The sequence below is a fragment of the Anomaloglossus baeobatrachus genome, chromosome 3, assembly GCF_048569485.1.
Source record: "Anomaloglossus baeobatrachus isolate aAnoBae1 chromosome 3, aAnoBae1.hap1, whole genome shotgun sequence".
NCBI classification, from domain to species: Eukaryota; Metazoa; Chordata; class Amphibia; order Anura; family Aromobatidae; genus Anomaloglossus; species Anomaloglossus baeobatrachus.
Window position 1 is genome coordinate 682754924 of NC_134355.1, and position 12543 is coordinate 682767466.

Genomic DNA, 12543 nt, shown 5'->3' on the forward strand with positions numbered 1-12543 from the left:
CACAAAAATGCATAAAAATGAAACCTATCCGCAGAAATGTTTTCATACACATCACGCCGGATCACTAATTTGCATAGAAATGAAAAACATGCCTGGAATTTACATGTTAAACCAACGTGAACTCTGTATAAAGCAGATGAGCGACCAGATCATACCCCAAAGGCTTCTTCCCTGCAGACGAGACACATTATCTATCTCAGAAGAAAGACAATGATGGATATAATGAGACTTGTTCTCCAGTATATTTTTCTATCTGTCTTGTATATTGAGTGCATTGTGGGGATCATAATGAATTTCTTCATTGTGGCTGCCAATTTTATCAGATGCAAAACTGCAAAGTCCTTTCATACTGGTGATAAAATCCTGAGCTCTTTGGCCACTTCCAGAAGCTTGTTACTGTTCAATATCTTCGTGACTTACCTTCCTCCTTTACATGATATTTGGGTAAGCAAAACCATTCAGGCCATGTCTACAATGGCAGTAGTCACAACGTTTCTTCATTCTACTAATCTTTGGTTCACCACCGTCCTCTGTGTCTTCTACTGTGTGAAGATTACAAACTACAACTGGAAGTTCTTCATCTTTCTGAAGATGAGGATGTCCACCTTGTTTCCAAGATTCCTTCTGGTTTCTCTACTGGTTTCCTTATCTTCCAGTCTTCCATTAGGCTGGTGCATTTATGAAACACAGATACAGAATCCAACCAACCTAACAATGGAAAATATGACTCTACCCAAGGTTGGGTTATATGAAAATCATCAAAACATGGTCCTTCTGTTCCTTGTAGGCTCCTGTCCACCATTCCTAATATTTTTGGTTGCAGATTTCCTGTTACTCCATTCTCTTTGGATGCACACCAGACGGATGAGGAACTCTGGGTCAAGTTTTCGAAGCCAAAACTTAGAGTCTCACTTCAGGGCCGTAAAGAGTATGAGCCTCTTCTTAGTGTTACAAATAATATACTTTATTTGTTCGAGTGTGTATTTTTCGGGTAAAGTGCGCAGTAGTAGAGCTGAATTTTGGATAATTTCAACTGTGATATGCAGCCCTCCCTCCCAGCACTCCCTGTACATCATCTCTTGCAACAGTGAACTGAAAAAGATTTTATTTTCAATATTTCATCTTCTTCCATTCTGCAGTCAAGAACAAGAATTGTAAAATATATTTTCCAATTATATTTTTATTGCAATATTGGTAAATTTATTGTGAAATATGCTCTATTTATCTATTATCTATTCATGTTTTATCTATGTAACTGACTCTCTCTGCATTTCTCCACAATATATGGGCACTACACTGTATTGGACTCTACAATGTACTGGGCACTAAAATGTACTGAACACTACAATGGCATATTTGCAGTTTTCTCACAGCAACATCCATTGCTCCTTGTTTTTAGAAAATTCACAGAGGGGTGTATTTTTCAAAATGGGACCACTTGACGGGGGATTCTCCTCTTTTGGCCCTTAGAGGCTCTGTATATGGAATATGTAAATTATTAAATAAAAATTTGTACTTTAAGAGTCAAATAGCCCTTTTTCCTTCACAAGTCTTGCCATGTGGCTCAGCAGTACTGTATAGCCACATATGTGGTATTGCCACATTGAGCAGAAATTGTTTGACAAATTTTGGTGCCCTTTGTACCCATAGTTCCCTCTGTGAAAATTTAAAATCTGGGGATAAACCAATTTTTTGTGGTAAAAATGTTTTTATTTTTTCTTTACCGCCCAATGGTATAAAATTCTGAGTCACACCTGTGGTGTCAATATGTTAGCTGCACCGGTGGATTATTTCATTGAGAGTCGTAGTTTGCAAGATGGGGTCACTTATGGGGGAGATTTTGTGGTTTTGGCATATCAGGAGCACTGCTAATGTGACATGGCACCCCAAAACCATTCCAGAAAAATGTTAAGTACAGTATGGCGTTTCTTCCTTCTTAAGGTTTGTACTGTGCCTGAAAAGTAATTTACGACCACATATGGGGTTTTGGTGTACTTAGGAAAATTTCACAACAAAATTTTACCATTTGTTTTCTTGCATTACACATTTTGAAAATTAAAAACTTTGGGCCTAAGCAACATTTTACTGAAAAAAATGGTATTTTTCATTTCCTCAGCCAAATGTTATACGATTCTGTGAATTACCTAAAGGTTAAAAATGCTCATTAATCCACTAGATGAATTTAGCGAGATGTGTAGTTTACAAAATGGATTACTTGTGTGGGTTTCTGCTAATTTGGCATGGCAGGGGCTCTTCAAATGTGACATGGCAATCCCAATCTTTTCCAGCCGAGTCCTGCCATGCACACAAACAGTAGTTTTCCACCACATATAGTATATTGATGTACTCAGGAGAAATTGCACAACAAATTCCATTGGGTAATTTCTCCTGTTACCCTTGTGAAAATAAAAAGTGTGAAATAAAAGCCACATTTTTGTGGATAAAATGTGATTTTTTTTATCTTCTCTGCTCAATGCTATAAAATTTTGCAAAGAGCCTAGGGGTTCAAGATGCCCACCACATATCTTGATAAATTCCGTGAGGGATCTATTTTGCAAAATGTTGTTTTCTCACATTATCCCTTTTGTAAATTAAAAACTTTGGGCCAAAGCAGGATTTTAGTGAAAAAAAAGTCTTTTTAATTTCCTCAGCCCAATGGTTATACAATTCTGTGAATTGCTTGAAGGTTAAAAAAGCTCATTAGTCTACTAGATGAATTCATCAAGAGATGTATCTTCCAAATTTGCGTCACTTGTGTGTTTGTGTGAGGGTGGGGGGTTCATTGTTGAGACAAATCAGGGGCTCTCCAAACGCGACTTGGCTTCCGCTAATGATTCAAGCCAATTTTGCATTCCTAAAGTCAAATGACGCTCCTTCCCCTCCAGTACTTTCGTGTGCCCAAACAGTAGTTTGCCACCACATATGGGGTATTAGAGTACTTGCACAAAAAAATCGTATGGTGAATTTTCTCCTGTTAGCTTTGTGAAAATGTAATATTTGTGGCTAAAATAGCATAAAGGAAAATATTCATTTTTTTCTTTACACATGGCTTTAGTTTCTAGGAAACATCTGAATAGTTAATAAACCTCTTGTATGTGCACTGTGTGCAGAATTATTAGGCAAATGAGTATTTTGATCACATGATAATTTTTATACATGTCGTCCTACTCCAAGCTGTATAGGCTGAGAGACAACTATCAATTAAGTAAATCAGGTGATGTGCATCTCTAATGAGGAGGGGTGCGGTGTAATGACTTCAACACCCTATATAAGGTGTGCTTAATTATTAGGGAACTTCCTTTCCTTTGGCAAAATGGGTCAGAAGAGAGATTTGACAGGCTCCGAAAAGTCCAAAATTGTGAGATTTCTTGCAGAGGGATGCAGCAGTCTTGAAATTGCCAAACTTTTGAAGCGTGATGACCAAACAATCAAGCGTTTCATGGCAAATAGCCAACAGGGTCACAAGAAGCGTGTTGGCAAAAAAGGTGCAAAATAATGCCCATGAATTGAGGAAATCAAGCATGAAGCTGCCAAGATGCCATTTACCACCAGTTTGGTCATATTTCAGAGCTGCAACGTTACTGGAGTATCAAAAAGCACAAGGTGTGCCATACTCAGGGACATAGCCAAGGTAAGGAAGGCTGAAAAACCACCACCTCTGACCAAGAAACATAAGATAAAACGTCAAGACTGGGCCAAGAAATATCTTAATTCTGATTTTTCAAAGGTTTTATGGACTGATGAAATGAGAATGACTCTTGATGGGCCAGAGGCTGGATTAGTAAAGGGCAGAGAGCTCCACTCCGACTCAGACGCCAGCAAGGTGGAGGTGGGGTACTGGTATGGGCTGGGATCATCAAAGATCAACTTGTGAGACCTTTTCGGTTTGAGGATGGAGTGAAGCTCAACTCCCAGACCTACTGCCAGTTTCTGGAAGACAACTTCTTCAAGCAGTGGTACAGGAAGAAGTCGGTATCGTTCAAGAAAAACATGATTTTCATGCAGGACTGCTCCATCACATGCATCCAACTGCTCCACAGCGTGGCTGGCCAGTAAAGGTCTAAAAGATGAAAAAATAATGACATGACCCCCTTGTTCACCTGATCTGAACCCCATAGAGAACCTGTGGTCCCTCATAAAATGTAAGATCTACAGGGAGGGAAAACAGTACACCTCTGGGAACAGTGTCTGGAGGCTGTGGTGGCTGCTGCATGCAATATTGATCATAAACAGATCAAGCAATGACAGAATCTATGGATGGTAGGCTGCTGAGTGTCATCATAAAGAAAGGTGGCTATATTGGTCACTAGTTTTTTGGGGTTTTGTTTTTGCATGTCAGAAATGTTTATTTCTAAATTTTGTGCCGTTATATTGGTTTACCTGGTGAAAATAAACAAGTGAGATGGGAATATATTTGGTTTTTATTAAGTTGCCTAATAATTCTGCACAGTAACAGTTACCTGCAAAACAGATATCCTCCTAAGATAGCCAAATAAAAAACCCCCTCCAACTTCCAAATATATTAAGCTTTGATATTTATGAGTCTTTTGGGTTGCTTGAGAACATAGTTGTTGATCAATAATGAAAAAAATCCTCTAAAATACAACTTGCCTAATAATTCTACACATAGTGTAGTTTGGAGTAGTATGAGGGGTGCATATAGGCCCCTCACTTCAAATGTAATGTGGTCCCTAAAAAATATGGCTTATAATTTTTTTTTAATAAAATATAATTTGCTGATAAACTTTTAATCCTTCTAACTTCCTAACGAAAAAATTATGTTTCTAAAATGGTTATGATGTCAAGTGAACATGTGAAAAATGTTATTTTTTTAACTATTTTGTGTGACTCTGGTTTACGGAAATAAAAATAAAAAGTTAGAAAATTGCTATATTTTCATTTTTTTGCCAAATTTCCAATATCTTCACAAATAGAAAAAAAATTATTGTGCTAAATTTACCACCAACAGAAAGTACAATATGTCATGAAACAACAATCACATTATTACTGGAATCCGTTAAAGTGTTCCCGAGTTATTACCAGATGAAGTGACACTGGTCAGAATTGAAAAAGTTGGCGTGGTCAGGAAGGTGACAGACTCAGGGTACTATGCCAAGCAACAACCTGGTAAATAACAGTGATTTATATTTACATAGCTTAGAATACATTTAATATTTCAAGAAATCAATTAGAAAAGTATAGAATGGATAAAATTACAATAAAATAGACACTGTGCATAGTAATACATTCATTGACAAATACCAAAGATATAAATATGTATTAAGCACATATGCATTTGATCAATAATCATTAAGGGGGTTGGTCCAGTACTATATATTGATGGCCCATGTTTAACCCTATCATGCCATAGCTTGTTTTAACCTTCCTTACCAGACAAAATTTCTAAATTTTGACCAGTGTCACTTTATGAAGTAAGTGCTTGAGCTTATTGCTTATTATTGATTTTTCGTGACATATTTTACTTTAAGTTAATAAGTAAAGATGACCAAACCATTCAAAGTTTGGTTCGCCGAGGCTTACCAAAAAAACACTACATTGCAAACTGTTCACCAAGCCAAATGCTGAACCTTTTCGAATTCCAATAGATTCAATGGGAGGCAAAACCTGAGGCAGAGAAAATACCTTTAGGGGTGTCAAAAAGCTTCCAAAACAGCAAAAATGTTTTACAGTGCAGCATCACTGTTTTGGCATAGCCTTAAGCTTCCTAGACTATTAACATAAGAAATATTGAGGTAGATGAGAGACAGGTATGGGGCTGGTGCTCAAACACTCCTGCCAGCACAGACAAGACACAACTTTGAGACCCATCTTGGCGTCTTGATATTTAAAAACATTTCAGGCAGGCAGCAGGACAGTGACCTTAATCCCCCTCCTATTTCCACATAGTGTGTTTGCACAGCAGGGAGGAATGGCATATGCAACACAGAATGTGGCATAGCATTTCAATTTTAAAAATCAAAAGGTGCATGTGTGACAGAATAAGGCCTCGTGCTCCCACACTCCTGCCATTGCACACAATATACTGCTTGGAGACCCATCTTGGAGTCTTGACATTTAAAAACATGTCAGGCAAAATGCAGGAAGGTGGCATCAACTGCCTCCCAATTCCCCATAGTGTCTTTGCAAAGGAGGGAGTTATGGTCTGTGCAACACACAGGAAGTGGCCTGGCATTTCAATTTTAAAAATTAAAATAGGGAGAGTGAAAGGATTATGCCTCTTTCTCCCACACCTCTGCCACTACAGACAAGACACTGCTTGAAGACCGATCTTGGAGTTTTGGCATTTAAAAACAATTCAAGCAGGCAGGAGGACAGTAGCATCTTTCCCCCTCCCCATTTCTCCATAATGTTTTTGCATAGCTGGGAGGTATGGTCCATGCAACACAGGATGTGGCCTGGCATTTAAATTTTGAAAATGAAGAGGTGCATGAGTGACAGGATTAGGCCTCTTGCTCTCCCACCCCTGCCAGTACAGACAAGACAAAATTTGTCCTACTACTTGGAGTCACCACATTTCCAAAAATTAAGGACACATAACAGGAAAAGTGGCAACAATTTGCACAGACTACAAATAGTCCAACACCGCAATATGGATGTGTCAGACCAGCCCTGTAACAAGGCCTAAACCAATATTTCTACCTTCATCAGAGAAAACAAAATGACAGACAGGCATAAGCCTCTTGCTCCCAGAACCCTGGCAATACACCATTGTCTAGTTTGCATAGTCTGGGACTGGGGTGGCAAAGTCATTGGACATCCATGACTTGTTCATCTTTGTGAAAGCTAGATGGTCCATACTTTCTGGAAACAGTGCTTATCCATCAATACACCACCAGCAGTGCTTAAGATATGATGTGAGACAATGCTGGCTGCTGGTCAAGCCAAAATGTCCAAGTCATGACTGGCGAGCTCAGGCCACTCTTCCATTTTTAAAGACCAAAATGTAAAAGGGTCCAATCAGCTTTATAGCATCTATATTGCGCTCTAGATTAGAATTGAGTGAACCTGTTTGATAAAGGTTTGCGAATTTCAAATTTGGTATGAGCCACAGCCTGTTCGGCTCGGACTAACACAAGCATTTTTCTCAAAAGTCAACAATGTTTTATTTTGTTTGATAACTGATCGTGTTTTCCAAAATACTTTTCTAAAAACATGTTATGCTTTTGGATAAGATTGTGGCTCTGTATAATGATCGGGAAATATATTTAATGAGCAGAAGAGGTGGGGATTTGGGAGACCCAGAGGCACTCGGCATAATTTTTATTTCAACTTGGTGTGTTCGAGTAAAATTCGAGTAATGTTAGTAAAAGCTCTATTAGCAAATACCGGCTTATCTTATTCCAAGAGAAATAAGAACAACTTCTATAACTGAACAGGCTACTCCACTTCAACTTTGAAATAAGGGTGATAAATAGCATGTGCTTGAGTGGATGGCAAGAGCTGCATCAAGTGGCCTCTCCTCCTCTTCCTTCACCTCAACATCACACACATTTCATTTCTTAGAGGTGCTATCCCAATTAGACTTGTGTCCTCCTGCATCACAAATCTCAAACTGGCAAACTGACAGTGGGGAACAACACATTCATGATATTCTATGCCATGAACATCAGAGGTCTGCTCCAAGCATTCCCAGAATTCCCCGGGGGCGGAGGTGATGATGATGAGACTCAGATACATGAGGTACATGCATACCTTATTTTTCGGACTATAAGACGCTCCGGACCATAAGACGCACCCTGGTTTTAGAGGAGGAAAATAAAATATTAAGCAAAAAATGTGGTCATGACACACTGTTATGGGGCGAGGATCTGCTGCTGACACTATTATGGGGGTAATGTCGCCAAATTCTCTACTAAGGTACCCGATCCTGGTAATGATCCTCCTGCCTTGTATCTATCTATCTATCTATCTATCTATCATCCTGCTATATACTGCCATCCATCCTCCTATATACCCCCAACCTGCTATATACTGCCATCCATCCTGCTATATACCCCAACCTGCTATATACTGCCATCCATCCTGCTATATACCCCCAACCTGCTATATACTGCCATCTATCCTGCTATATACTGCCAACCTGCAATATACTGCCATCCATCCTGCTATATACCTCCAACCTGCTATATACTGCCATCCATCCTGCTATATACACCCAACCTGCTATATACTGCCATCTATCCTGCTATATACCCCCAACCTGCTATATATCCTGTATCACACAAAAAATTAAACGTTTATACTCACCTTTCCTCGCTCCATGCAGCATTGCTCCTCCCCCTGTCTGTGGAGCCGTCACCGGTCACTTCCCTGTAGCATCGCAATCTCCTCCAATCTGCCAGTCAGCTGACCTGCGTGACTAGCGGCGCGCACAGTAATGACGTCATCGCTGTGCTCACTTCTTTATACACAGATCAGCTGACCGGCAGACAGGAGGAGATTGCGGTGCTGCACGGAAGTGGCCAGTGAGTGTACCGTACTTTTTCACTGTACCCCGTGCTGATAATGATGCGCGGGGGGCAGTGAATACAGCCGCACATGATCACTCCAGCCTGTAGTTGTCAGGATGATCACGGCCGGCTGTTTAGTATGCGCGCATCCCGCGCCCATCATCCTGCCCACCTGTCAGCGCCGGCTTCAGCGCTGAGAGATGATAGGCGGGAGGATCGGCGTGCATATGTAATTAGCGGGCCCACATGGTCACGGCAGGTGCTGCTACAGCCTGCTTGTGTCGCCGATGACCCGCTCCACCGCAGCACCCTCTTTCCCCGCCGCAGCCCTATATTCAGACCATAAGACACCCCCCCACTTTCCCCCAACATTTGTGGGAAAAAGTGCGTCTTATAGTCTGAAAAATACGGTACTTTCCTGTGATGTCAAGTCAGAAAGAGGAGGAGTGGGACAATAGACAATGAAGTTGTAGATCACTCTTGGTGTGAACCCCATACAAATGCATCTGAGTAGCTCAGCAGATGAAGAAGATGATAAGGGTGTTACATTGGTGATTCCTGCAAAAACATGTAGTGATGCAATTATGAGAAGCAGCAGGACAGTGGTATCAATTACCCCCTATTTCCACATAGTATCTTTGCAAAGCAGGGAGATATGTTCCATGCAATACACAAGATGTGGCCTGGCATTTCAATTTTAAAAATCAAGAGGTGCATTAGTGACAGGATTAGGCCTCTTGCTCCCCTACCCCTGCCCGTACTTACAAGACACAAGTTGGAGATCCATCTTGGATTATTTAGATTTAAAAACCTTTCTGGCAGACAGCATGACTGCATGACAGTAGCATCAATTCACCCCCATTTCCCCATAGTGTCTTTGCACAGCAGGGAGGTATGGTCCATGCAACACACAGGACGTGGCCTCGGTGTCTCACTTGGGTAAAAAACACCAGGCACTATAACTTCCGATCACTCACCCCAACTGTAACGGCTAAACAAGTGGAAGTTTTGCAGTTGAAGACATGTGTGAGAATAGTTTCGACAGTGATGTAGGAGGATAAAAAAAGCAGCCGACATGGTTTGAAGGTCGGTGGTTGGGTATATCCAATAGTCCGTATTTTAGTGCAGTAAGATTCCCACAGTAATTCATGTTGTTTGCGCATGTGCCTGCTCATCAATATAGTAGTCAAATTATTTGAAATTTTATCTCTACTGAGTCATTGTTTACAACATTGGCAGGTAACAAAAGTTGGGTCAACTTTTGTGGTCTCAAAAAAAGCCCAGGCTAGGCAATCCTTCCTGTGAACTGCAGACCCATGACTGATGCTGGCCACATCCAGAGTTGTGCTTCTCATGGTTGGGTTACTATGTGTTTGTGCGGGAATCGCCAACATAACATCCTCGTCTTTCTCCTCCTTCTCATCTGCTAAGCTACTCAGCTGAGTGCTTCTGGGTTCACATCAAGTGGGATCTACAACTTCATCTTCATGCTCTATGTTGTCCCACTCCTCCTCTTCCTGACCTGACATCACAGGACAGTATGCATGTGCCTCAGGTTTCTGAGTCTCATCATCATCATCATCATCATCATCATCACCTCCATCTTTGAGGATTAACATCAGCTGATAAGGGTCGGGATCCTGCTCGGACCCTACTTCATCCAGGCCAGGATCCAACTGACAAAGATTTGGGTCATTGGTGCAGATGCTTTCCGCCTGTTCAGTCTGGTGGCCGGTTGGAGATTTGTGATGCAAGGACAAACAAATGTAATTGGGTTGGCACCTCTGAGGAATGAACTGTGTGTGATGCTGAGGTGCAGGAAGAGGAGGAGAAGCCACTTGATGCAGCACTTATCCACTTTAGCACATGACGTTTATCACCTTCATTTCCACATTGAAGTGATGTGCAGCTGAAAAAGAAATCTAGTGGAGTAGGCTGTCCAGTAATGCAAGTTGTTCTCATTTCTCTTGTAATAGGATGAGCCGATGTTTCCTCAGTAGAGCTTTAACTAGCATTAGAATGTGCCACACGTACACCTCAAACACCCCGCCTATTCACCTTTCCAGCACAACCTTATCGTGATGTACCACTCATGGTCAATGTATCCTTCCCCTTTCAAACAGATGTTTTGCAACCCTACGCCCATACCTTTCAGACACCTGACACAAAAAATAATTCTTTATTTCTTGCCTGACTTGGCAATATTGGGAAGGCACTTAAAATTACCAATAACTAGAAATGTGGTTCACTGTGTAATTTGGAGCAGGCACTGAAATGGGCCAAGACCTATTTAGCTAGTTCACTAGCAAATTTACAGCAGGCATTATTAACTAACAATAGGTAGAAATGTGGTTCAATGTGTAATTTGGAGCAAACACTGAAAAGTGCCAAGAAATATTTAAGTAGTTCACTAGCAACTTTCTCTGATTGCTGTTGCCAGATCAGCTTTGCAGGTTGGAGCCTTGTCATGGACCATTTTCTTCAACTTCCACCAAAGATTTTCAATTGGATTGAGATGCGGACTATTTGCAGGCCATGTCATTGACCTTATGTGTCTTCTTTCAAGAAATGTTTTCAGTATTTGCTCTATGGCAGGATGCATTATCATCTTGGTAAATAATTTCATCATCCCCAAACATCCTTTCAATTGATGGGATAAGAAATTGTCCAAAATTTCAATGTAAACTTGGGCATTTATTGATTGAAGATGTAATGACAGCCATCTCCTCAGTGCCTTTAGCTGACATGCAGTCTCATATCATCAATGACTGTGGTTTTTTGCATGTTCTCTTCAGGCAGTTATCTTTTTATTGTTTAGCTTTTCTTTATGTAAATCCCATTTCCTTTAGGTGGTTTCTTACAGTTCGGTCACAGATGTTGACTCCAGTTTCCTCCCATTCATTCCTCATTTGCTTTGTTGTGCATTTTCTGTTTTGGAGACATATTGCATTAAGTCTCCTGTCTTGACGCTATGATGTCTTCCTTGGTCTACCAGTATGTTTGCCTTTAACAACGTTCCCATGTTGTTTGTGTTTGGTCAAGATTTTAGACACAGCTGACTGTGAACAACAAACATCTTTTGCAACATTGCGTGATGATTTACCCTCTTTTAACAGTTTGATAATGCTCTACTTTATTTCAATTGACATCTCTCGTGTTGGAACCATATATCATGTCAGTCCACTTGGTGCAACAGCTCAACAGCTCTACAAGGTGTGATCACACCTTTTTAGATGCAGACTAATGAGCAGATCTTATTTGATCAGGTTTTAGCTTTGGGAATGAAAATTTACAGGGTGATTCCATATTTTTTACCTCATAATTGAGTGATTCCATATTTTTTTCTCCCTGTTTGGTCTTCAAAAATAACCAATACTGGCTAGCACATTATTTTTTCATGATTTTTTTTAGTGTTTCTTAAAGCCAGAAAACTGACATTTGTAATGACTTTAGTTTTGTGCCGTCTGTGATCTGCTTTTTTTTAAACAAAAGTAAACATCTGAATGAAGATCTTCAGAGCCAGGTGAGTCCATAATTTTTGCCAGGGGTTGTAGTCTTGTACTAAATATTGATTTCCTTCAATGTCAGAAGGGTCTTATTTGTAAGAAAGACCGAACATCTTTTGAAGTGGGTGGGGGGTGATACATACAGTGCCTTGAAAATCTATTCATACCCCATGAACTTTTCCACATTTTCACGTCTCTGTTTCAGTGTACTGATTTTATTTCTCATTTTGAATTAATATATGGTAAAATGATTGGTATGAGCCAACTCATAGAACAAGAAAATATGATTGCATGGAATGGTAAATGGATCAAATAAAAAAATAAATGAAGAATGATATCATCCCAGGTCAAAATACACATCCTTCATTGATTTTGTAAGTGAATCTGTGTAAAATGTTTTCATAGTCCTGTCAGATGTCAAATTTGCATGGAAATGAAAAAGATGCCTGGAATTTACATGTGAAACAGACGTGAAATCTGTAAAAAGCAGAGGAGTGACCGGATCATAACACAAAGGCTTCTTCCCTGCAGACGAGACACATTATCTATCTCAGCAGAAGACTATG

At 40.2% G+C, this 12543-nt stretch overlaps 1 protein-coding gene across 1 annotated transcript; it reads left to right on the top strand.

Moving 5' to 3' along the window:
- The first annotated feature begins 288 nt into the window (after positions 1 to 288).
- Positions 289 to 1158, top strand: LOC142297406 (taste receptor type 2 member 40-like). Its single transcript, XM_075341634.1, has one exon. It carries the CDS (start codon positions 289 to 291, stop codon positions 1156 to 1158), a length of 870 nt encoding a protein of 289 aa, XP_075197749.1.
- The last annotated feature ends 11385 nt before the right edge of the window (positions 1159 to 12543 follow it).

Coding starts and splice junctions, on each gene's coding strand:
- LOC142297406 (XM_075341634.1), top strand. CDS start 289: ATGAATTTCTTCATTGTGGCTGCCAATTTTATCAGATGCAAAACTGCA.